The 25,970-nt window shown below is 34.1% G+C and overlaps 1 protein-coding gene across 5 annotated transcripts in view; it reads left to right on the top strand.

Annotated features, from left to right (window-relative positions):
* LOC144452562 (zinc finger MIZ domain-containing protein 1-like) overlaps positions 1 to 25,970 on the top strand; it is a 127,907-nt gene that overhangs the window by 92,480 nt on the left and 9,457 nt on the right. For 4 of the 5 annotated variants that reach the window (XM_078143667.1, XM_078143669.1, XM_078143671.1 and 1 more), the window contains 11 exons: positions 13,976 to 14,111; positions 15,163 to 15,287; positions 16,957 to 17,104; positions 18,398 to 18,436; positions 18,989 to 19,208; positions 21,605 to 21,790; positions 22,553 to 22,822; positions 23,971 to 24,148; positions 24,658 to 24,796; positions 25,043 to 25,253; positions 25,658 to 25,763. In XM_078143667.1, coding sequence (XP_077999793.1) covers positions 13,976 to 14,111; positions 15,163 to 15,287; positions 16,957 to 17,104; positions 18,398 to 18,436; positions 18,989 to 19,208; positions 21,605 to 21,790; positions 22,553 to 22,822; positions 23,971 to 24,148; positions 24,658 to 24,796; positions 25,043 to 25,253; positions 25,658 to 25,763 — 1,758 coding nt within the window. Of the gene's footprint in view, positions 1 to 5,614; positions 5,745 to 13,975; positions 14,112 to 15,162; positions 15,288 to 16,956; positions 17,105 to 18,397; positions 18,437 to 18,988; positions 19,209 to 21,604; positions 21,791 to 22,552; positions 22,823 to 23,970; positions 24,149 to 24,657; positions 24,797 to 25,042; positions 25,254 to 25,657; positions 25,764 to 25,970 lie in introns of those variants that run through there. The other variant, XM_078143670.1, reaches the window with a different exon arrangement.

Genomic DNA, 25,970 nt, shown 5'->3' with positions numbered 1-25,970 from the left:
TGCTACATTCTTGATGTTTAAATACAGAATGACACAATGCAGAATTTCATGACGTAAATTCCCTTTGACTATTCATATTTTTAAGGAGAATTCTATAATTCAAACTGCAATCATTGAAATTATAAATGTTAGTCTCTTCCTGCCCCCTTTTCACGCTCTCCCTCAGCCCCCTCCCCTTAGCACCTCAACCCCACCTCTTCACGTCAATTTTAGTTTGCGCCGAAGTAACTACTATTAAATATGATCCATCATCTCGCACAAACATGTCAAACACGTTAGCCCTTAAGGAAGTCATTTTCTGAAAGAAACACAAGTCTTAATATTGTTTCATCCATTCAGTAATAGCATTATGTCAGGAAATTTGAAGAAAATATCCACCATATTATTTTGAATTGCCCTTTCACATTTCGTTTTGGTTTTCTGCGTAACACGATAGGTTAATTCAAAGCGCTATTAACAAAGTTGCCGTAGGGTCGGTGTACATGATAGAAAACTAAATATCAAAAATGATGTTATTTATGATACTACTTGTATTATGTATAGAGGTGAGATTTTAAGAATTATGTTACTGACAGTCCTTGAGATTTTGATAATTTTTTGTAAAAAACAGGCATAGCTCAGAATATCGCAGGTTTACTGTTTTTTGGGGGGTTTTTTTGGTTCTTTGTACAAACCAAGGATAAAATGATGTTTTATGATACTACTTGTACAGTGTGTATAGAGGTGAGATTGTACAAATTGTGTTAGCTGACAGTGTTGCAGATTTTAAAATATTTGTCATATGAAAACAAGCATAGCTTGGAATATCGCAAGTTTTCTGTCATTGTATGTGTCTTTGTATAAACTAGGTATCAAATGATCAACTTTGCTTTTTTTTGCTCATATTTTTTTTATATTAGTTGATATTAATTTTTATCTAAAGACAATACCTGAACAATTACATGGCTTAATTTTCTCTTTCTCATATGGTGTTGAGTTATTTTCACACAAATGAAGTCATAGTTTTCTGCTGGTAGTTAATTCTATATTGAGTGTTTTTGTTAAGGGCAGGAAACAGGTAAAATCTACAGGGGTTCCCCTGTTATTTTATCAGTGTACGCAAACAAAATTATGGTATATCATATGGGAAAACTATGCTACTTTTACTCATTTTCTGTTACCAGGGTTCCCAACCTTAGCAAAAACAGTGACTGTATTTTGTAGATAGTCATACTGTATATGTAGCTGTTCTCAATGTTTTGTTCAGATTGTGAAACATATAGCGTAGCTGACAACAGAATATAGAGTAGTTACAACAAAGAACATGACAATATTTCAATAACCAAAAATACTTACAAATAAAATCAATATCAAAATTTTTTTTAATTTGTTTTTAAAACTGATGGGGATGGGTATTTTATACATTGACAGTTATTGTTGTGTATATGATTGACACTTTATCATATTTTAACATGAAAATACATGTATATCAATATTGTCAATCTATAAATAGAAATATGATCATGTTAGAATTGAAATGATGCGACCATTATTCATTAAATTGACAACCCCAGGTTGAGATACCATACTGTTTAAAGCCCAAGGTTTCAATCCCAGGTTCAGTGTTATCCAAGCATGGAATTTTAAACTTTTATGATAACTCTGCCAGAAAACTGATTTGGACTCCTAAAAGGAAATGATGAACTTGGCCTTCAGAAATACAAGATACGGAGAATTTGGAATATAAACTTGAAAAGGATAAGTGAATATCACGGAAGAACAATTGGAACAAAGTTTTTTGAATATTTTTGTGTAATGGTGTATGTCGTATGACATTGTAGATGAAGGCTGTACATGGTTTTATAGTTAGTTTGAACAAAGCAATTTCTCTATTTATAGATATTGTTAGGAATCTGTTTTGAAGTGTCCTTGTACGTCAGAACATAAAATGAAAAAAAAAGCAATAAAAAGAGACCCAGTATGTATTAAAAGGCATTATTTTAAACCACAAACACTACTGAATGGTAGGTCCACAGGACAATATTTTACTCAAAGAAAAAAAAACGATTCAAATTGACTTATGCACAGGCCTCTCTACATGATAGATTTTTTCGCATTTCCTGGATTTAATACTTGGTGCTCTTGTGCCACCAACAATTCAATAAAAATATAGCGTCACGTTGTCTACGTCAGAGAAATTAATTTTGAAAAATGCAGAGTGGATAGAAAGCGGTAATAAATGATCGTCAGGGTTGTTAGCAGTCATTTAGTCCCTTAGGCTCTATGAATCAACCATATCCATAGTAAGACAGGAAACATGATCAGATATTCACAAACCCTCATGTTTGTGTGACTACCTCGTTGTTATTCCGTCTATTGCATATGGTTTGTTGAATACTTCTGTCTGTTTTCTACACACGTTTTCTCACCATGTGAAGTGACTTTACATGGTTACAACATATGTACCATAATTAGGACTTCGTAACTCTATTGTTAAAACCCAACATGACCACTGAAAGGTTTTCAATAAGCGAACAGCAAATTTAAATAGCAATTGACAAGATTTGTATCTATTAAAAAATATTGTATAGTTGTGTAGAAACAGTAAGCAAGTATTTATTATAAGTACAAGATGTGGAAAACTCTCAGTAGACTGTAAATAATTGTTTGTGTTCTTATAAAAATGTGTTCTCATTGATATATTTAGGTGTTATTTCCCAATATTTTGTTCATTCAGCCAATACTCATGACCTAAGGGCTGTTTTGTCACTACGAGTTGCTAGACAAATAATGACAACCCTTAGGTCACAAGTATTTTCCGCCCGAGTGAAGAAAAACTTTGGAAAATAACATAATTATACCAGCACCAGTAATATCAAAGAAAAATCGGGGAAAGTGATGGCAATTTTGAATGTTTTGACTCATATTTCGAACACAGCAGAACCAGTGACGTAGATACCCATCGACTCATATTGTCGTGACGTAGAACGACCAGATTATATATTCCATATTTTTTGTTCTAAATGGCTTGTGCATGGTATAATGGTTAATTTATGGTAATGATATGTAAATGAGTCAATCCAGAACTAATCACAGATGACAATTGTGTGACTTAATTACAAATCTACTGAGATCACATCAAAAGTATCAACACAAATCTAAATGTTGCCCCTCAGAATTAACCTACTCCTCCCGTGTAAAAAACAGAATGCTCCATAAGTCAAACTTAATGAATGATTATGTGAGCTGAGTATAGCAATAGACAGACTTTGGATTTAATAATTAAGACCTTGATATCTGAAGTAAATCAATATTGCCCAATGGACTTCATGTCAGACGTTATTAATATTCTCAGTTTTTTCACAACAGACAATAACTGCCTACTACTTTGCATTGTAAAATACCAATGTTTGCTTCTAGTGTTCTACTTAAATTATTTATTCTGTGTATAAATTTTATTATGAATAGTTACCAAGAGGAAATAAAAAAAAAATTATGTGTTTCCGATGACCCGACCAACCCTAGTTTAAGCCACCGACCCTAAACATAATTTTTTATTTACTTTTTACAACAAAAAGACTAGAAATTTGTTGTCTTCTTGACCTCCATGCAAGTCTGTTTTCATTTCCCATATATATTTGTACATATTTCATCAACTATCACAGAAGGGGTATTCTGACCGACATTATGTTTGTTTTGGGTCAAAGCAGTATTTTTCAAAAATAAAACAATTCAAAAGATGCAAGAAAATAAAATAAATTCACAACCTGTCTACTCTATTTTCTTAGACCAAGACACAATTTTTTTTTCACCTAATTTGTTGCGTCCCAAAACAAACAAGAAAGACTAATACACAAAAAATGCAGTTTGCAAAACAGAAATACAAATTAAAATATCACAAACTTTTTGAGATTTAATACTATGATTTATTTTCTGAAGAGAAAATTTTCAAATAAGACAAATTCAAGTTTTCTATTTTAAGAGAATTTGAATTTTAGTTGAGTGTGTAAGTATTACTTATAATGTCATGACTTGAGAACTACTAAAATAGTAATTTTCTTGTGCCAATACAGTAGTGATAGTCTTTGCTGTAAAAGTGCAGCTCAATGTAGAGACACTTCCATAACTAATTGTAAGATAAAGAAATTTTTTTTTTTTAAAAACGTAATATTGGTGAAAGTTCAATGGTTGGTGGAGTTGGTACAATTTATTGAAATTGATTTGTCACCGTTTTATACACCTGGTTATATTTTTATTATGTAAATAAATAAATATGTTAACTTTACACCTGGGATTCACTTTAAAACAATATTTTTATTAGAGAATAGATGTAAATAAGTGAATTTTTAATCAAATTATTACAATTAATGTGTCCGAATTTTATCTTTTTGTGTGCAAAAAATTGGAATATAGGTTACTAGTAGTAACTCTACCTAGATTTATAGATGTGAAATTTGATAACAAACAAAATGATTTGTGTTGACCTTTGACACAGCATTGGATTATGGGTAAAGTTTCCAATGATATTTGCCAAGGGGCATATATAGTAAAAAACTAACAAATAAAAGTAATGTGATGAGTGCCCCCTAAGTAAATTGATATTTTAAATGGCGCAGTTTACCATTGTATTAGTACATAATTTATCACTTGTATAGGTTTATATCGTCAAGTCTTTCTAGATGTCTAAAATGTACTCCTAAATTTCAGTTAAACCAGATATTGAAATTTTTCAGTCATTCTAATTGTGTATATACACTATTTATATCGGTATACAATCCTAATTAGACTTCACAGAATGTCATTATGTGTATATTTCGTAACAACTCCCCCACATTCTTACGTATGTTTCAGACTGAATCCCAGTATCTGTGCAGTTGATTACAAATTCCAGACTCTGAAAATTGGAATTTTTTGTCCCTTTATTTTTATTTCAATGTCAACTTCAATCTTAATATCTTGAAAATAAAAGTGTGACAGAATTTTGAAATTATTTTATAATTACAAAATTATAAACTGGACATCCCAGTTTTTGTGTTATTTTGATGAAATGGTATTGTAAATTGGAAAGAATGGCATTGGTTTGCTTTTGTGATGATTTGATGATTTGATGATACCGACAGTCTATTTACAATTTCAAAATACAGTCTGCAGTTTTATCTTGGTCATATACATGTATATACATGGAATAAACTACACAATGATACTTTTTATGAGTGGAATTACAATATTTTTCTTTTGTGATTCAAATTTTAATGCTCTCATATGATGTGCCCAGTGTGGAGGTTTACGCTGAGTTATCAATGTGGAGGAATACATTTAGTTATCAGTGTGAAGTGGTCACCAATAAAGTATTTATTGAATACTGTACTTCCACCAATCTAATTGAATTATATTTGGCTATTGCATTACTTAACATCACTCCTCTAAAATGTCATCATATCTTTACATATTTATATCTAGGATATTTGCATATAATTTTGAATATTATCTGAAGTAGAGAAGTAACAATGTGATTCTTACAACGGTTCAGTTATTATTACTCTGGTCATCCATTCGGTGAGGTGGTGGAGAGTGCAAGGTGGTGATTATAGGGAGGTATGTTAGTTGATGGAAGAGCTACTAGCAGGTGGAAAAATGGAAGTGCAATAGTGGGGTCATATTGTGAAAGATTGTTACAGTGGGCCGTGGTGAATGGGATATTAGCAACTCTTCGTTGGGGTCATGTGATAAGAACAGGACTTCCATTGGTGTCATCACATGTTGTTGTAAGTAACGCAACGCTATCAATATAACAGAGTGACTTGTCATCTTGTCTGTGTTTGGCATCATCAGTACCACTCCACTGACACTGACTACTTCTCTGTAATTACACTTGACACATTAAGCACCATCAAAACACTTTACATGTGTCATATTGTCTGGTAGTGGTGGTGTCGCCTACAAATAACACCAAATAATTTATTTGATTACATTCAAATTTATACACAAGAACAAGGCAAGCAGTCTCTAGAAGAATATATGTTATGAATTTGTGGACCCTGTGTAATTTGTTTGTGTTTTTTTTTTTTGGTAAAGTATAATTTAAGTTGAAATGTGGTTATGTTTACTAATAGTTCATAGTGTGTCTCTATTATCCAAATATGACTAATCACTTGTGTCCTGTTAATAACGCTATGATACACTATTGTGTGTTCCTGTCTCCGTGTCAATTTCTGCCATCTGTTGACTATAGCATAAACTTGTCATATGATATCTCTCTCTTTGTATATCATACAACATGCAAATTTGTACTTTTCATATAGTTTTCTAATTTGTTATATCTGTAATAATATAAATTTGAATATTTTATATTTCTGAGGCAACATTTTTACTGATCCTAATAATTTTACATTTTATAACATAAAAAACATTTATTAAAAATATAAATGGAATAAAAAGGGGTATTTTGTTTCAGAATTATAAATTTCTGTACTCGTTGGACAATTCGAAAATGAGCAAAGTGATGACTTTACAAGGGTCTTGGAACAAAATGTACAGTGAATTTCACAATACCGTGCAACATTTCTGTTTGTTATAACAATGTAAAAACCAACAAGAAACTACATATACCACGCTTCAATAGCAAGATTGTATTCATTGCTACATTTAGTCAAAATGAAATAAACCATTTAAATATATTGCAACTCCATGCAGACATTCGGGTACCAATGTTTTTCTTAGTATCAAACACCCGATGATGGGCGTGTAAAATGTCCTTTGCGGTGTTCGTTTGATGTCGTATGGTGGCATGTGTAGTTCATTTCACTTTAGACAAAATGTAGCAAGAGACTGTACTCATTCAATCTTGCTATCTTAAAGTTGTCCAGTTTCTGATTGGTTTTTGCGTGGTTGTATCGAACAGAAAAGCTGCACGGTATTGTGAAATTGACAGTACTAAAGCTTCACAAAAATATTCCAGTGTGATTTTTTCATGCAGGGACCTTGTTATGTACTTGTAGTTCATAGGGTTAAGATACTAGTATAGTACAAAGTGTTCTTCATTCACACAAAATATCGAAAAAGTGTTGCTCATTCTCAGTAATTTTCTACTGCCAAGTCAGGTGCAAAAAAAAAATGTGTTGCCATAACAACAGTGCCTTTAGTATTCTTGAATAGTGAAATATACCAAGTTCTATCTTTATATAATTATTTTCCTCTTTCAAAATATCAAAATTTAAGAAAGTAAGAAATATGACTGCACTTTATTAAATAGTGTAATTTTGATCATGATAGAAATTGTAAGCAATTGATTAAGTACATAATAGTGTTCATAATAGACACACATTGTAAAGGTCTTGGTGTATAGTGTATCATGTTGAGAGGAGTATACTAATGCTTAAACCCACCTGAGTGTATGTAGATACTCTCTCTCCAATGTTTTTTAGAGAAATTTATCACCACCTTTACTGTTGCCATAGAAACAATGAGAGGCCCGCTACAATTCCCGCTGAGTAGTATATTTTCCCCATTTCTTCCTCACTGTGTGGTTTTCAAGATAGGAGTATAGTAAAGAGATTGTAAAATTGTCCTTTGCATTTACAGTTTTGTATGTGTGATTGTGTGCGTGTATGGTACTTTCACTGAGATCCTATTTAGAATGTTAACATTTGATAGTTGTGAAATTAGATCTGTCACAAGCAAATCAATAATTCAACACAGCTTTTCAATTTTTCCTGCGAGGGTAGGATGAAAGTCAAGACAGAATTTGAAGATTGTGAAACAAAATTGTATAATATATAACATGCCTTCATGCATTTATGCTATTATAATTATTATCGCATGAAATTATTTATTGTGGTGTCATTACTTTTCCTCGGTGTCCCATCAGGTAAACTCGCTTCAAATTATTTTTATTGACATACACATAAATTGAAAACGTCGCAATTTATTCTCGTAAAAATTTTAATATTGACATATGACTAAAACGATGACTGAAAATTAAAATTGATGTGGATTTTTTTTAACGGAAAATTTTTGTGTGTCATTCGCTTTGAAAACCAGGTTTTGGTGACTTGATCTTATGGAAGCAATTTTATGTTGGTTAGGGTACAAAGTAATATGATAACAATAAAAATATGGAGAATAGGAAACAGTTGTATGGGTTGTCAGTGATGGCTTTGTTTGTAGTTTATGCCTCAGATCCATCATCAAGCAGGCATGTACTGTAGTTGTACAGATTTCAACGATGACAGTGTCGGGTCTCCAGGGATACCGTCCCAGCTTTTGTCTCTGGTGGAAAGTCACAGATTCACTAAATTACCACTAGATCTCAATGCCATCGTGTTTTCATCCAACTATATGTAAGTGTGTCAACATAGCTTTTATCGTAAGCCATAAAAACGAAAACAAATTCATCATTTTGCAAGGATTGTTTGTTTATACCAACCTTCTGATAGTACATTGAATATTTGCACTGAAACAGCTAAATTTCGTGATAACCTGGTCAGTAATCATTCATGAAATTTTTTTTTTGCATATCAAATGTTCGACAACTTCAAAACTTTTTTTCCTCAAATGTATTCAAAATTCTCATAAAAACATGTCCTTACAGAACAAATTATTTGGTAACAAGTTAAAATCATATAGACTTCGAAACATTAAGAATTTTTTTAATGTATTTTTCTTCACCTGGTAAAAATATCTGATTCGTTACACAGTAATGTTTTGGAAAATTTGACGGTTTAGTTATCTCAAATCTGAACCAAATATTGTAGAGAAAGATTAAAATCTGAAGAAAACGAGAATGAATATTGTAGTTTCAATTTCTATCACTATTAGCTATCTTGCTATTGATTGTTTTGTAAGATGTCTAAAAAAAGAAGAGCATTTGTGATATGACGAGAGGCTTCTACAAATCAATATACAATGTGCAATCTAGATACTATTTAGATGTGTTTGATGTTCCTCAGTCACGTAAAATAAAAATTGATTTTTTTATAGTCAACAAACTTCTACCTTTCAAGCTTTAGTTATATGTGTTTACTTGCGCTTTCTTTCAAACCTTGTACAAAGGTGATGTACTGGTTGGCTCATACAAACCTTGTACAAAGGTGATGTACTGGTTGGCTCATACAAACCTTGTACAAAGGTGATGTACTGGTTGGCTCATACAAACCTTGTACAAAGGTGATGTACTGGTTGGCTCATACAAACCTTGTACAAAGGTGATGTACTGGTTGGCTCATACAAACCTTGTACAAAGGTGATGTACTGGTTGGCTCATACAAACCTTGTACAAAGGTGATGTACTGGTTGGCTCATACAAACCCTGTACAAAGGTGATGTACTGGTTGGCTCATACAAACCTTGTACAAAGGTGATGTACTGGTTGGCTCATACAAACCTTGTACAAAGGTGATGTACTGGTTGGCTCATACAAACCTTGTACAAAGGTGATGTACTGGTTGGCTCATACAAACCCTGTACAAAGGTGATATACTGGTTGGCTCATACATATACTCGTATAAACCAGACTGAACGATTCATTGTTATGTACAATCCACTAGTCACATGTTACAAATGTACGGCAGTACGTTGCCGACAAAATGGCAGAACTCTTGGTCAAAATATTGGCCATTTTAGAAATATTTTGAATTTTAAATTGTAAAGTGCTCATATCCATGGGCCGGTTAGAAATATTCAGCCTTGCAGACAAATTAAACAGACCTTTGACCCAAAATTGCAACCTACAAAATTAATAGTCATTGTCAGAATAGCATAAAATATTTGTGTTCTGTGATCCAGAGATTCAATGCTGTTGTACTTGAAAACAAGGATGCAAGATGTCATTTGCTTGTTCATGATTGGCTCTGCAATTGTCTCCACTGAAGCAGTAATTAATGTAGGAAGGGTTATTTTTGTGTTTCCCCCCAGATCTGCACTCTGCATGGGCTGGACAAACAAATAAAAAAAAGGATAGACACAGGGGTATTGAAGTGATGTGCACACTGACCAGAAACAATTCTCTTTTTTTTTTGCCCTAAACTTGTAAATTTTGTAAATATATTAATTTCTTATTTTTATTATCAAAGTCATTGAAAACCGAAAACAATGAAGTAGAGAAGTCCAGTCTGTATTTTCCACCATCTGTTCATAAAAACTGTGACATTATTATAAAATATTGTGAAGGGAAATGGAGATACCAGCAACTCCGAGGTAGTTGGTACATTTAGAAATTATTGTGACTGCATAACAGTACATGTTGCTGTTTCCCCATTCTGCAGGGTCAGCTTTCCCCTTGTCATGTGACCTCTTTTGTCAAATAAATTACTAACATTTGATATCTGTTATTACCTTAAAATGTCATCTTTGCTGCTTTGGACTTCAACATATTTTTGGGGGTGTAGCTTAGTGCGTATTAAAGAGAAGAATCCATTGAGTTGGTACTTGTGGTTTTATAGTGTGAAACAGTAATGGATCTTTCAGTCTATGTATTTAGTTCATATTATAAATTGTAATGAATATGTATTATGTGTGATATGATATGGGATGAATTTTATGTGTACATTTCAAATTAACATATCGGTGATTCAACAGAATGATCATCTATTTTGTCAATCAATTTCTTGATGTGAAACTAAATAACCCCTTGGAAGGAAGCACTTGTGGAGATACGATATTGTAATGAAATAAATAGTCTAGAATTTTATCATTCTCTAAGGGCACCCTTGGTTTATTTTTATGTATTTGATTTGTCAATTACTTAATGAGTAAAGAAAAAAGGGATGTAGCTCACAAGTTTTTATCTAAATCCTGCTGTCCAGTTCTTGCATCACTTTGAAGGATTTTTTTCAAAAGATTTTTTCCGAAAAAATCAGATTTTTTGTCTTAAGAAAACGAATCTGAAAGACATATTTTGATTTTAAAAAAAAACGGGATGAAAACCATGTGTGTGATATTCATTATAACTATATATCGCTCATTAATTTTTTTTGTCATCGGAAATCGTGTCAACTTAATTTTCTGTCAGAGAAAATGTGATGGGTTGACTTGTTTGTGTGTTGAAAAAGACAACAAATAATTTAATATGATAGAAATTATGTATGATATATTCATGAGTTATTATACCATTCATTTGATGTATGAATAGGAAGGTACATGATTACATCATACATTCTTTGTTATGTGCAAATCTAAACTAGATATTAATTTCCTATTGTTAAGTCATCGTGTACGCCTTTGTGTGGTTATGTTGCAACAGTATTTTACATTTATCTTAATTTGTGTTAATTGTGGACAGAATTAATTAATTTTGGTTTACTGATTGTGCCTACAATCATTATGCTAAAAATATGGAATTTATATCCTGGTTCTACAACGTGCGTCTATGTCATTTGTTCTGCTGTGGTTGAAATATGAGTCAAAATGCTCAAAATTACTTTTCCCTATTTTGTTTTTATGTACTGGTGCTGATATATTTGTTATTCTCCAATATTTTTCTTCATTCAGCTGGAAAATCCTTGTGACCTAAGGGTTTTGTCACTACTGGTCTAGTGACTAGTGAGGATGAGGGAAAAATATTGGGGAATAACATCGAAATATGTGGTTTACTTCTGTTCATTATAACCGTCACAATTTGAAAGTTGTTGATACAATATTTTGAATATAAAAAAAGGTGATTTTGCATCAAATAATTTCAAAATTGTCGTGAATCTCAAGTTAATAGTTATTATACTTTTCATGGTCTGTATTTTGTGCAGAATTTCTTGAACACTTTTTTGACAGAAGATTTTGAATATTATTTATAAAATATAGCAAATTTAGCCTTTTTGGGAAAAAAAATTGTAACCATTGTTTTGAAAAAAGTACTGAACCTTGAAATAATATGACAGACATTAAAAAAGATATGCAGGAATTATACAAAAGATAGATTGTGAAAAGAAATATGAATAAAGTCAGTATTTGTATTATCGTATTTTTATAACATTATTTGCACATACTAATTCTACATTCTGTTGTTACTATGGCAACCTTGAAAGTCTTGCCATATTGCCTCTAGAATTGATAGAGTAGTTGGTACCATGTTATTGTTGACCTAACAATGCATTCATCACCACTTTCAGTAAAAATTTATAAATTATTATCATCACATATTTCTCCCTTGTATGGTAGATGTACAAATTGTAATACCGGTACTTTAGGTGTATATGTATTTGGGAAAGCAGACTTATGGGGTAATAATAGATTATGTTTACATGGTACAACTGAGATAATACATTTATTGTGATTCACTAAATATGTTCCAATCCTGAGCCATAATAAAGTGAGACACAGAGGTGACTGAGTCAGAAAACCTTGATAAGCAGTGTCCGATGCTAATTTTGTACTGTTGTGAGGGAGACAACCTTTCACTTGTTAGTGACAATTATACTACAACTGCAAACATCAGACCGTGGACGAACAGAATCTGTCAGAAATGGTGGGGGAAGGGGGGTAAACAAGTGAATTGGATTACATGTAATAACACTGATGTTGGAAGTACAGAGACTTATATTGTAATACATTCCATAATTTGATAAGAAGAACTATGTGGCCTCTTTACATAATAGTTTACTTTCACAAACAAATTAGATGTTGCCCTTGCATTTCATGCACACATAAAGAGGCCATGAAACCACACATTCTTCTAATTAGATTACTTTCTGCTCCAACTTGTTCATTTTGTACCTACCCCAAATAAATGAATTTCAAAAAAAATATTTTATTCTGTGTTGTCAAAAATTTTGTTCATTGTGACAAATTCTATCTTTGGGATGAAAAATAAAATGAATTCAAAATTATGTCCAATTCTTAAACAAGTTTGGCAAATATCAAAAATCTGACTCAGATTTTGAAAATACATTGTATTTTATTGTGCCTTCACATCAATGGTTTTACAATGACATGGAGTTCTTTTGTCAAATGAACAGAAAATATTGTGATCAGATAAGAGACCAGAATACTAAGGTCAATTCTTTAACTCTCATTCATTTTAATATTCATGTCACATTCACAGTAATAGTGATAAGTGAGATTATTTCCTAAATGTGACTTCTAACGCAAGGCATAAATAGTTACTTCAGTGTACAGTGTCTCCAGTTTTTGTTGGTACATGTATTTCATTAGGTGTTTGCCTTGAACGGCATCAACTTGACATTGAACATGTGTTTAAAATGAGATATCCATTTGGTGGCGGCAGGCAAGGCCAAGGTCAAATTGAGGACTCAAAGTGTAAATTGAGAGAGATGACAAGGGTGTCGCATGAAATGGAGATGATATCGTATTACAGAGTCTAAAATAGCTGATTTAAATTCTATATTTGTATAAATGTCAGTGTGTTATAATTTAGTGAGAATATATAATTACTTTGATCACCATATGTTACATGAATACTACAATGTACATTGATGGTGAATCAACAGTTCCTGTGCCAGTTCACATTCATTTAATCATTATCTGATTTACATGATTTCTGAGTAAATATATGAGTTATACCTTATATTAGACAAGATGTCAATCTCTGTGTGTGTCTCTCAGTCTGTGTGTATGTATGTATGTATGAAATAATATACAAGATGTCAATCTCTGTGTATGTCTCTCAGTCTGTGTGTATGTATGTATGTATGTATGTATGTATGTATGTATGTATGAAATATGTATGTATGTATATTATAGGTCAGTATGTATGGATGTATATATGTGTGTGTGTGTGTATGTATGGATGGATGTATGTATGTATGTATGTATGGATGTATGTATGTATGTATGTATGTATGTATGTATGTATGTATGTACATTTGTATGCATGTACTTAAGTAATGTATGTATGTATGTATGTATGTATGTATGTATGTATGTATGTATGTATGTATGTATGTATGTATGTATGTATGTATGTATGCATGTATGCACATGGATCAGAAGGAATTGCAAATCTTTCAACCAAATTTTGACCATATTTTTTGTATTTATTTGACAGCTATGCTATCCCTATGGTGCGAGGACTTAGGCAGATTACTTTTGTTACGACACCAGAAAAATCGCAATCCAGATTCTGGTAAATCTAGCTCCATGCATGCCCCAATGAAACAGAATCTGCCTCCTGTACCTCCGAGGTGAGTATACAAAGTTAAAACTTCCTTTCTCCCCAATAGAAATGGAACAATCCAAGCAATACTGACTTCTCATCCCAGAGAAATGGTATAGTCCAAGTTACTACCTTAGAGACAGCAATATACCTGCACACCTCAGACGAGAACAATGAACAGAGAATCACCCTCAGTTTGGTTTTCCTCAACCATCATATGTATAATTTTGGTGTTTCAATCTGTGGACTGTCTTCTGTCATTTACTTAAACACTAAACACTGCAACCCAGAGTGCTGCAACCCCAATGATGACATAGGTGATTTGAAGTGTGGGTGTTTGCATAAATTGATGCAAGCTTTCATATATGCCAGAGTAAGTGGGCTTTGTACAACCATTAAAAACTGGTTATACTGGTCATTTGGAAATAGATTGTGAGTTAGTTCAACTGAGGTCACACTTGGTCAGACAAGGTCACATTTAAGTCAGACAGAAACTCGTCTTGTGTGTATGTGAAAAAATGAGGTTGAAGGTGAGGGGAGAGTTCAAGAAGATTAAGTGAGATTGGAGGGAGGGGAAGGTCTCTTAGAGGGGATGGAAAGGGAGTTTACAGACAATGTAAGGTCGGGACAGTTCAAAAAGATGAAGTGAGATTGGAGGGAAGGGAGGGTCTCTTGAGAGGGGGTGGAAGGGGGGAGTTTACAATCATGGTCAGGACAGGTCACATGGAATCTGATATTTGCCAGTGATTCATCCTTTAAGGGGTAATTGGGGTAAATGTTATGTCTACAGGAAAGTGAAATATGATGTATTTTGTGTCACAAGTTTGGTTCAACATGATGAAATGGGACTGGAAGATACTAGGAGGGAGAGGAAGACAAAGGGAATACATCACCATGAGGTTAAGAAGGGGAGGTAGTATGATGAGGGGAGAAGATAGGATTGTGTTACAAATAGAAATGGGGAGGGTGGGAAGGGGTGGAGTACTTTGATTAAATTTCCAACTTGTCTTGTGTGTCTCCAGTGAAACATTTGTCTGTGTCAAAATATTGATTGTTGTGTCATGCTCTATTGTTTACAGCGATACTTCAGGATCATGGCAGCAGCAACAACAGGCACAGTCTCTAAGTGTTGTCACAACTGTATGGGGTTCTGTACAACCGAATAATTCCAACCCAATGAATAATAACTCACTCACACCAGGAGGTAAGACAATGCTTGTACTTATTATATATATGTACCAGAAATTACTTGTATCGATGCACTCGCATACCATTTGTATCTGCATAGCAGTGCAATACCAAAAACCTTTAATTTCTCAGATACTTGTATGCAGATGAGTGTGTTTGACTTGTATACAAAATCATACAAATACACTAAAAAGGTGTACAGAATTTTGCTGTTTTAGATAAAATTATGTAACAATAACAACGTATGAGTGCCAGAGTTGGTGTTCAGAATATTTGCAGTCATGCTTGCAGCGTTTTTGCTGCACTTCCATTGAAAAGTACAGCCCCAGAGAACACTGCAAACACTCTTGTGAATGCATCAATAGACAGAAAGATACCTTGAGCTGTTCAGCTCAATCAGGCTTCTAAACAATGAGAGCTGGCTGATAGCCTGGCATTGGAGTGGCTATATATATGAAACATACATTATACCAAGTCCTTGTGTGTTTGTAACTTAACAAATTGCAAAATCATAATAAATGTCTAAAATGTTTGTTATTGTACGTACAATAACAAACGTTTTACACATTTTTTCAGCTATTTACCATTTATCGAGTTACAAATACAGACTTAGTCAATGTTGTTTCACATTGATTTTTCAAGTAGGAAGCCATGATAAAATTGTTTAAATATATAAATTAGTGATCCAAAAGAAATACCCAATCCTCATCCATATGGCCACTGTAATGTTGTATCTTGCATACCTCAAGTGTATGTACCACACTGGCACTACTGCATGATGGGATTGTCATACTATTATGGGATATAGTCATACAAAGTACCACATTGGTGTAAATAATCATTGCAGTCCTAGAAACTCATTTGTGTCAGATGTAAACCTCACTTCTGAAATAAACTATATCCCAGTCAAAAATATCATATTTGATAAATTTTCAGTTTCAAAATTTGTCATGACGGATAATTTTGAAACATGTATAACAGTAATTATACTGTGTTAAGTGAATAAAACGTGCTCTTGTGATCAGTACAAAAAAAAACCTACAATAATAATATGTAAAATCAAGAGAACAAAATAATTGCAAAATTAAAGAACAATAGACACAATATTTATCATGTACCATAACTTTATTTGTAACTCCAATAACGTGAAGGAGACAAGAGTAACAACCAGGTTAGGGATGTTAGAGTACCCACCATGACAAAACAGAAGAACACTGCCCAGTATATATGTTGTGTACCCTAGTCTGTTTTATAAGCCAATCAAAATGTAGAAGGCCATTAACATTAGAGTTAGAAATGTTAGAATACAGGCTACATTGATAAAGATTATTGTTTAGAACTTTACCCAAAACAGAAATATTATCTCCTACAAAGCTCGGCCCAGGTTCTTTCAGGTATGCTGAAATGTCAAACGTGTTCAAAGTGGTGTGAGTCCATTGTAAAATTAGAATTGTACCATGTTTATTTTTGAGTGTACATATTGTGAGGACAATAAAACTAAAATGACTCAGACAACAGTACACAGTGTAGTACCAGTAACAAACGTGAATGGACCAGAATACCAACAACAATAGGAAATGTTCCTTCCGGCATAAATCTAAAATTTCAATAAAATAGTCACACTTTTGTTTATGTGGTGGAAATTTGATATAATTATGACAATTTTTATATTTTTGTTTTTTTAGGAAACAATACAACAACAAGTATGTCAAACCAATTTCCACAACAGAACCATCCTTTTACTGCAGCTGCTACAAATTCTCAAAAACAGTTCAACCCCCAGACGATGGCATATAACCGACGTGAAAGCGTACCATATGGTAGATCCTCGAGGTAAAACCAACAAGTTCATTTTCTGTTCACTTTTACACATTTCCTACAATGCACTGTGACTTGGGATTGCTGCAGGGTGACTTTTAAACTGTTACCACTCTGTACTGACAGCATGGTTTAGGATAAAAACGGTGTGTTTTTTTTAGTTCAGAAAACGGGAATCACAACACACTATACACTCTGGCATGACATGAATTACACGGATCATTAGCAGCCAACCAAAAAGTGATAGCATCACTACACTCTATGCACAATTAGAAATAATTCTTATCGGAAAATTGCTTCTTTGATGCACTTTACAGAATATACACGTGATCACCAAGTGTTCTACAATTTTGTCACCAACAGTGGTACCATTCTAGAAATTTTAAATTAAGTACAATCTCAAAATAAGAAATTATTAGCACAATTGAACTGTGATTCAAGAGTGCTATAGGCATGGCAAAATGTCTGTCTGTCTGTGTGTGTGTGTGTGTGTGTGTGTGTGTGTGTGTGTGTGTGTGTGTGTGTGTGTGTGTGTGTGTGTGTGTGTAAATGACCGTTGGACCGATTACCTTGGTATTTGGTGGGGGGACATTACTTTGGTGTATAGATGAAACTGATCACATCAGAGATGTGTGTTTTGGGTCAAAAAACTGAAACTCCAAAACTACTGGGCAGATTGGCCTGAGATTTGGTGGGAACATTCTTAGGGGTATATATGATGTGGTGATTCTGTTAGTGATATGCAAATTAGGTCTAAAAATGTGACTTTTTGGTCAAAGAGGTTTAATTCCAAAACTACGATACAGATTGAGCCGATATTTGATGGTGATGCATCTGGGGATGTATAGATGAAGAAATGTTAAGGATATAATGATCTCATCGGTGATATGCAAATTTGGTGTAAAAATGAGAACTTTGGTAAAAAACTTGTATCTCAAAAAGTACTTGGTCGATAGGCAACATTCAGCAAATAAATACGTACAAATGTATACATAGTGTGGATCAGCATGTGGATAAACAATTTTTTAAAACTGTACAGTTGTGCTACAACAGCATTGGCGCTATTTATTTTCCTGCAAACATCTTGCCTGTCAAGAGCTGTTTTTGCAGTGCAAACTTCAACATGCCAATCATAGTATCACAGAATCTGCATATTACATTGCATTGTGGGATATGTGTGAAAGTTGCTCTTTATGAGATGCCCTGTTCGACACAATAGTCTGTGTGTGTAGAGACACTATTATGTTTAAAATATCTAAGTGAAAAATAACCATATTCAATTTATTTGGCATTTTCCATTACACTTAGGGCTGATCTGATGCAGTATGTGCATGATGGGTTTGACAGGTGAGATATAACAACTCGTCTGCTGCCTTCCCTTCCAAGCAAAAATGGTTTCTTCTAATCTTTTAGAAACTGGAGTGTTCTATTGCTGTGATGGGGTGTGTAGAATAGAGATTCTAACACTTCTATAAGTGTTGTAACAAAACTATTCCTTATCCCGCCCCTGCTAAAGCATTAAGTGTAGTAATGATGCCGTCCTACCTTTTGAATTTGGAAGAGACTATGAGTAAAATGGGGATGTCTGTAAATGATCCAGTGGGTGATGGGTAATATAAGAAATCGTGTTCATGCATGATTCTCTATTCAAGAATGATATCAATGACAAAAACATGATTTTTAGTTTGTTTTTTTGTGAATTTTCTATTTCATATTAAAGTCTTTTATTCTGTTTAGTACTGAATGATGTGTTATTCCCAATTCTGATTCTCTGATCTCCTTTGAGTTGATACTCGCTAGCCTTTTTTTGTAAAAAAAAAAAACAACTTTTGATATTTCTTTTGCTTTGCCTCTCTGCATAATAACTGTTACACATTATTTTCAATTGTATCTTTTCAGTGGCTATATGCCAGGACCAAACAACCCAGGACAAGTACCGACAACAGGAAACAACCAGTTTCCTGAACCTGCAGCGGCGGCGGCAGCAGCTGCTGTTGCTGCTGCTGCAGCCACAGCCACAGCAACGGCCACAGCTACAGTGACAGCATTGAAAGGCCAGCAACAGGAAGAACAGCAACAGCAGCAGCAACAACAACAACAACAGGAATATGGACCCCAGGTTAGTATTTGTAAAATTAGTAAATACAAACGATTGTTTTGTGATCTAAATATAGTCACTGTAACTCAGCTGTCAGCACTTGTCATCAATTTAATGTAACAAATACTAAAGGTGAACATTTCTGTCCATTTCAGTGACGTAAATTGAACTATTTCTATACATTCAATATTTGTAGTAGGCATTGATTAATTAGAGGTCACACAACTAATATACAGGACTTCAGAATTTTAAGAATAATTGTATTTGTGTATGTGTGTCTCTCTCCTCTCTCTCTCCATCTATGTATGTATGTGTGTGTGTGTGTGTGTGTGTGTGCGTGTGTACGTGTGTGTACCTCAATATGTCTATCCCAAAGGTGACAAAGATTGCTCTCTAGTTATTTATGGGATTTTATTTTACCTGAAAACATATTTGACCTGCCTGTCATTTTCACTTCTCTAATGAGAAACAATGTTAAATACAGGGGTCAAAAAATCACTTCCTCTGAGATATGTTAATTTGAAAAAAATACATATACAACAAAGCTACATGAAAAATATATCATTTGAAACCAAGAAAAATTTGCATTGTTTGTGATAGCAAGAATATTGAAAAGTGTAATATAAAATATACAATTTTTATCAAAGCTTAGGGAGTCAGGATTAGTTTAGGTTACAGTAGGATCAGCATTAGACCCCCTAACCTAATACTTAATCATAATCTTCATTTCTTCTAAAGCGCATTATATTAAAAATAATCACAGTGTGGTGTACATGTACAACTGACAGAAATAAAAGACATCAAAACTGATGTGCTGTCGTCACCATACCCATTGTTGTACCCTTTGTGATATTTCAGCTTGATGTGATAGTTATGGTGATAAAATAGTCTAAACTTAAATATGGAACAGCATTAGTAAAACGTGATACAATAAAGTGTGATTTATTTGATAGTTTTCTCCTCACTCTATAAAGGACAATCACTTTACAGAGAACAGCCTTGAGATCTTTTAGACCGCCAGCTCCTCAATGTCAACTCAAAACACTGAAAATAAAATATACAGCCATCCGTTTCACTTAATAGCTGATCTCAGCCGACCTACTTAAAAGAAAGAACTCGACACAGTACCCCTGATGAAAATGTCGGCAGTTGAACAAAGTGAACAGTAAAAAATGAAAAGGGAAATACGTCCCTGAGATGTTTCTTTTTATGATGCACACTGTACAACGGACTGCAATAAAACATTTTCTGCTTGACTGAGTCAGCAGTCAGCTACTAAGCACCCATTGGAATTATGGGTAAGGTCATGACCTTGACCCAGCGAGGTCACTGAAATAGTGTAGTAGATTTAAATCTAGTAATGCTGTATACTTATCTGGAGGCAGATCAAACAAAATGTCCGTTTATGTTCAGATTTAAAATGACAAATGTCGCAAAATGTACAAATTTTATGGAGCTGATATGAAAAATGTTGTAAAATAAGTTCTGTGTTGTTCTGACGTTAATCTGGTCATGAATTATTTTGCTTTTTATACAAAGTAGAAAGTGTTTAACATATTGGCTTACGGCAATAAGCTTTGGAAGCTATAAACCTTAATTAGCAGCCATTCTTTATGTGTGTCAATCTGCTGACAGTGTGTTACTATCTAGACAGCTATGAAGTACTGTTGTGATATGAGACGGTAATTACCTCATGTGAATGTGTACATGTGAATTGTGTGAGTTAACCGTGTGGTATCAGTGTGTTAAATGTGTGTAGATAAATTGTGTGGTGAAATGTGTGAAGTTATAACCTTGTATACTACAACCACATGGAGAAAACAAGTAGAATTTAGCCTTTAAATTATGTATTGGTAATATCAGCAGTGTGGTAATGTGAGTGTATGTGATGTATCTATCTCTGAATCTGTCTGACAGTGTGTGTCTATCTGTATAGGTGCATCTGTCTGTCTGTATCTGCAGATGTGTCCGAGTTTCAATATGTGAGTCTAGCAGCTTGTGTGTTTGTATCTCTATATGCCCGTGTCTGTCTGTCTGTCTGTCTCTGTAGATATGTCTGAGTGTTTACAAGTCTGGCAGGTTATTGTGTCTGTATCTCTATACATGTGTCTGTCTGTAGATGTCTGAGAGTATATCTGAATATGTGTCCATGTTTGTGTGTCCGAGTATATATATCCTGTATGTGTGTGTGTTTGAGTTGTTATGTGGATCTGCAGATGTGCCTGAGTGTGACTGTATTTGTACATGCAATATATGTATGTGTCTGTTTACCTGTATGTGTACATGTATGTATCATTGTTTGGCTGACTTTCAGGTTGTGTGTGTGTTCATCTTTGTCTCTGTCTCTTTGGAGAAACCTTGACTTGGTGGGTATTTATTTTGTCTATAAATTCACTTCATTCTTGTTTGCACTATAGATGGCTCGCCAGATGGGTTATAATGCACAGTATCCAGGTCCCAATCAACAAGGTCCCATACCGTCTAATTTCAACAAGAACCATCCCTACTACAACCCACAGCAGATGTCTCAACGACAGCCATGTCCACAACAACAGTATCCTATGAAAAGACCTAATCCATCCCAACAGGGCTATCCACAACAGGTGAGGTCACTTGTCCTGTCCAACAGGGTCATGTTTGTTTGTTTGTTTGTTTGTTTGTTTGACATGTTCATTGGCATGCAGTTTAATACCTCGAATACTCTGACTTCTGTCGATCAAATGCTAGAGAAATTTTGTAAAAAGTTTTGTATATTATAGGAAGAGAAATTGTGAGGGAATAGTTATATTGAAAAATTACTCTGAAAATCATTTTAAAAAATGATATATGATAGAAAGGTTATATATCTTTATGATTTAGAAGCATAGATAAGTTAATAGAGATGGAATCTGATGTAGTGTACAAGGCACGATTTCTGTTTTGGCTGTTATATTTACTGTTGTTTGTTCTTTTGTGAGTGCCCATTGCCTACATCTGACACAATACCATTGGTTTTCCCAAACCCAATCTTCTTTGAGATGTATGTAGCGAGTGCTCACAAAAGAACAAACGACAATAAAGGTAACAGCCAAAAAGAAATTGCACCGTGTATACTAGATCTGATTTTAATCAGATTGATACAGACGATACTTCATAATTTTACTAAATCTTTACAATACATTCTATTGTAATAAACTGTAATGGTGGCTTCGACATTCTCGCACACCAGAGCTGTTATTTCTTTTGCAACACTGCGAAATATTGACCGTGTGTTTTGGACGTCGCCGTAAAAGAGGCTGTGGTTTAATGATGATGGGCTCGATTGCAGTTGCTGTTCATCTCTCTGACATGATTGTTTCTCACTAAGCATGGACTTTCTATTCCAGCAGTATGGTAATCGTCCGTATCTCCCACAACAACTTCCACAAATGCAACCAATACAACCTCCATATCAAAAACCATCACCCCCAGGAGGCTACCCAAATCCACAGGCAATGCCATCACCAAATTACCCCGGGCAGAGACCGCGAACAGCACCAGGGAATTTTGGGAACCAGGCCAACCAGTACTATGGTAATTACAGTAGTGGACAACAGATGGGTCCATCATATCAGCAGCAGCAGCAAGCACAGTCTTATCCACAGGGATATAGCCAGGTAGGATTTCCCGCCTTTTTTTATGTATGGTAACATCAACATGACTTTTGGCAACAGTTGACTCAAATTTCTCTCCTTTGAAAATGACCACTTTATTTTGTGTTGAACCCATCTGTAACAATTTATGAATCGATATTTCCATATATTGTATCTATATTATTTTATGATTTCATGATTTTACATCTTTTTTTAGTGTACCCAAATTTATGTTTTCAGTTGATGACTTCTTTGCACATATCTGTAACCTTTCACTGTTCTGACAAATGGACTAGACTATCCACAGTTGTTGTCCTGACCTTGTTTGTATCTCTCTGCATATTATTTTAGTTGATGAAACAGAATTGAAACATGGTAGTTTTTAGAACTCTCAGTGAACTTTGTATATATACTACTCTGGCAACCCAGGTATCAGTTTACTAATACACATACACAAACTAACACTATCGAGTGCTTGTGATTCATCCGCTCTGCAACTCTTAACTCAAATCCATCCATGATCATGATAGTGTAAACATTGAAAATTCCCAAAAATGTACATTGCAGGATCATGGAATTAAGTTATCAAGAGTCAATTCAATAGCTTACATGTACATTTTACAACAATAGTTTTAGATTGTGTCAATCTATAATAGTAAACCGAGACCTTGGTTGCCAGAGTAGTATGTGTATGTGGAGTTCTAGTCAATATATTCTACTCACTCGGCACACAAAGTGTTATGTACACAAGTAGATTGCATTCAGATTATTAAATTACATATTATAGGTTATACATAAATGTATGCACAATTAGTAATAAATAAAATAATATTCCAAGAGCGTTTAAGGAATACAACACAATATAATGTCTGAATACAGACAAGTGACAAGTGAATGGAAGTAACTTTACACAATAGCCAATGGACTGTGAATACCGTATGTTTAATGTATGTCTTACAATAGTTCTGTTATCATTTTTACGAGAGAAAGTACAAGACACTTTAGTCAAAATTCATAGTACCATGACCAAGTAAAAGACAGGTAATTAGAAGATTTGAACTGTATACTTCTCAAAAGTTAAACAATATTATCCAAGACGTGAAAAAATAGAGCTATTTGACTTCAAGGACAAGCTATTGTGCCTGTGAGTAATTATGTATTTATCATTGCAGGGAGGAAGGAATGGAATAAACTATCAGCCAACACCTGGGATGCCGAATAATGGCACGCCACCTATGGGTCCTGTTACACCAAGCATGCAGCAGGCACAGCAGTTTATCTCAATGTCACCACCAGGGGCTGAGGTCAAGTTCCAGCCTCCTGATATCAAGCCCCCTCCTATGCCACCAGGTCAGTGACCTTTAAACTCTTTGTGACCCCACTGCATGTTAGTGTTCTATGTGTTATATACATTTACATGTTACTAGTTGAAGTCTTGCTAAAAATCTTATTTTTTCATGAGCTACTGTTGATTTATTGGTTGCCGTGGCATAGTTTGGGTTTTGGATGATAATTGTTACTGGCAAATTACAAGTTAAGCTACTTTTGTTAATCTACAGGACCTTGACTTCTGGTATGATTCATACATGAGTTTCATTTCAATTCATTTTGATGTCACTTTTCTATAATGTAGAAGCCATGAATAGTGATCAGTATATTTACCCCAAATACATATAACAGTGGGTAAGTGGGGGTCTGGAAATAGGTTTACAGCCATTCTGGGTCTGTCCCTCACATATTTATAAACCCCTAATGATAGTTTACAATATTTAAGTACAAGTTTGTACTTTGCTGTCATTTTTTTGTGGTCATATATTTACATGTTGGATAATAATTCTGACTTTGTATATTTCTTTCAGGACTAAATGATGAGATGCGATTGACATTTCCGGTTCGCGATGGCGTAGTGTTGGCACCGTTCCGTTTAGAACACAACTTGGCAGTTAGTAATCACGTCTTCCACCTCCGACAATCAGTTCATCAGACATTGATGTGGAGGTAAGTCATAACAAACTAACATTATGTTTTTTCAACTTGTCTACAAAGACTAGCTGTCTGCTGAGTAATTTCACAGAAAAATTATATGTATTCCATCAATAAGTTTTGAAAAATAGAGTTGATAATCATGGTTTTAGGTGAAAAATTAAAATGTAATTAGATTAAAAATATTGCGAAAAGAAATTATTAGATAGTGTATATCTGTTTTTTAAATCTACTAAACTCTGTTCCATTCTTTTATCACAGGTCGGATTTAGAGCTACAGTTCAAGTGTTATCACCACGAAGACAGACAGATGCACACGAACTGGCCAGCGTCAGTAGCTGTCAGTGTTAATGCCAATCCCCTTGCAATTGAGAGAGGAGAAAATAAAACATCACATAAGCCCCTATACTTAAAAGAAGTGTGTCAGCCAGGAAGGAATACAATTCAAATAACAGTGTCGGCATGTTGTTGTGTAAGTACAAGAACTAGATAAGTCTATTGAAGTGTTGTCTGCTAAATATTTTCCCGCTAAAAATTTTTGCAACATTTTTGAGAAAGGTTTGTCTATCTATAAAATAGTGTACTCTGCCAAGTATTTTCCTGCCATAATTTTCAAGTACAACTGTGAACAAATTTTGTCTTGTATGAAACAGTCATCTGCTGAGTAATTTCCCACCAAATTTTGGCAAAACTATTTACCAAAGTATGTCTGCTAAGTTGGAAATTTGGCTTGTGCAGACTGTATGTCAAGGTGATTTATTCCAGTTTGATTGAGAGAAATACACAAACCAAGAGTGGAAAACAAGAAAAAAGAAGAGACTGGAGATTACGTAATAAAAAGATGCTGACTGTACCATGTTTTTTATTTGATTTCAGTCACACCTCTTTGTACTTCAGTTGGTACACAGACCAACAGTTCGGTCAGTACTACAGGGCTTACTTCGGAAACGTCTTTTACCAGCTGAGCATTGTATCACCAAAAGTAAGTATGGTGTTATTATTTATGGAAAAGCACATTTTTGTCACTAGAGGCGATTAAGTAATCACCGACTTCTGCAGTTCTTACTCTCACAACTTTTATAACACAGATGTTATCAAAACGTAGTCTTTCTATGCTGTAGGAGTGGCAATGAAATGACATTCATGTAACAGCGCCCTCTATGGTACTTGATGTTTTGGTCAAATACTG

The sequence above is a fragment of the Glandiceps talaboti genome, chromosome 22 (assembly GCF_964340395.1).
Source record: "Glandiceps talaboti chromosome 22, keGlaTala1.1, whole genome shotgun sequence".
Lineage (NCBI taxonomy): Eukaryota > Metazoa > Hemichordata > Enteropneusta > Spengelidae > Glandiceps > Glandiceps talaboti.
The sequence above is the reverse complement of the archived record's forward strand: the minus strand, read 5'-3'. Positions and strand labels throughout refer to the sequence as shown.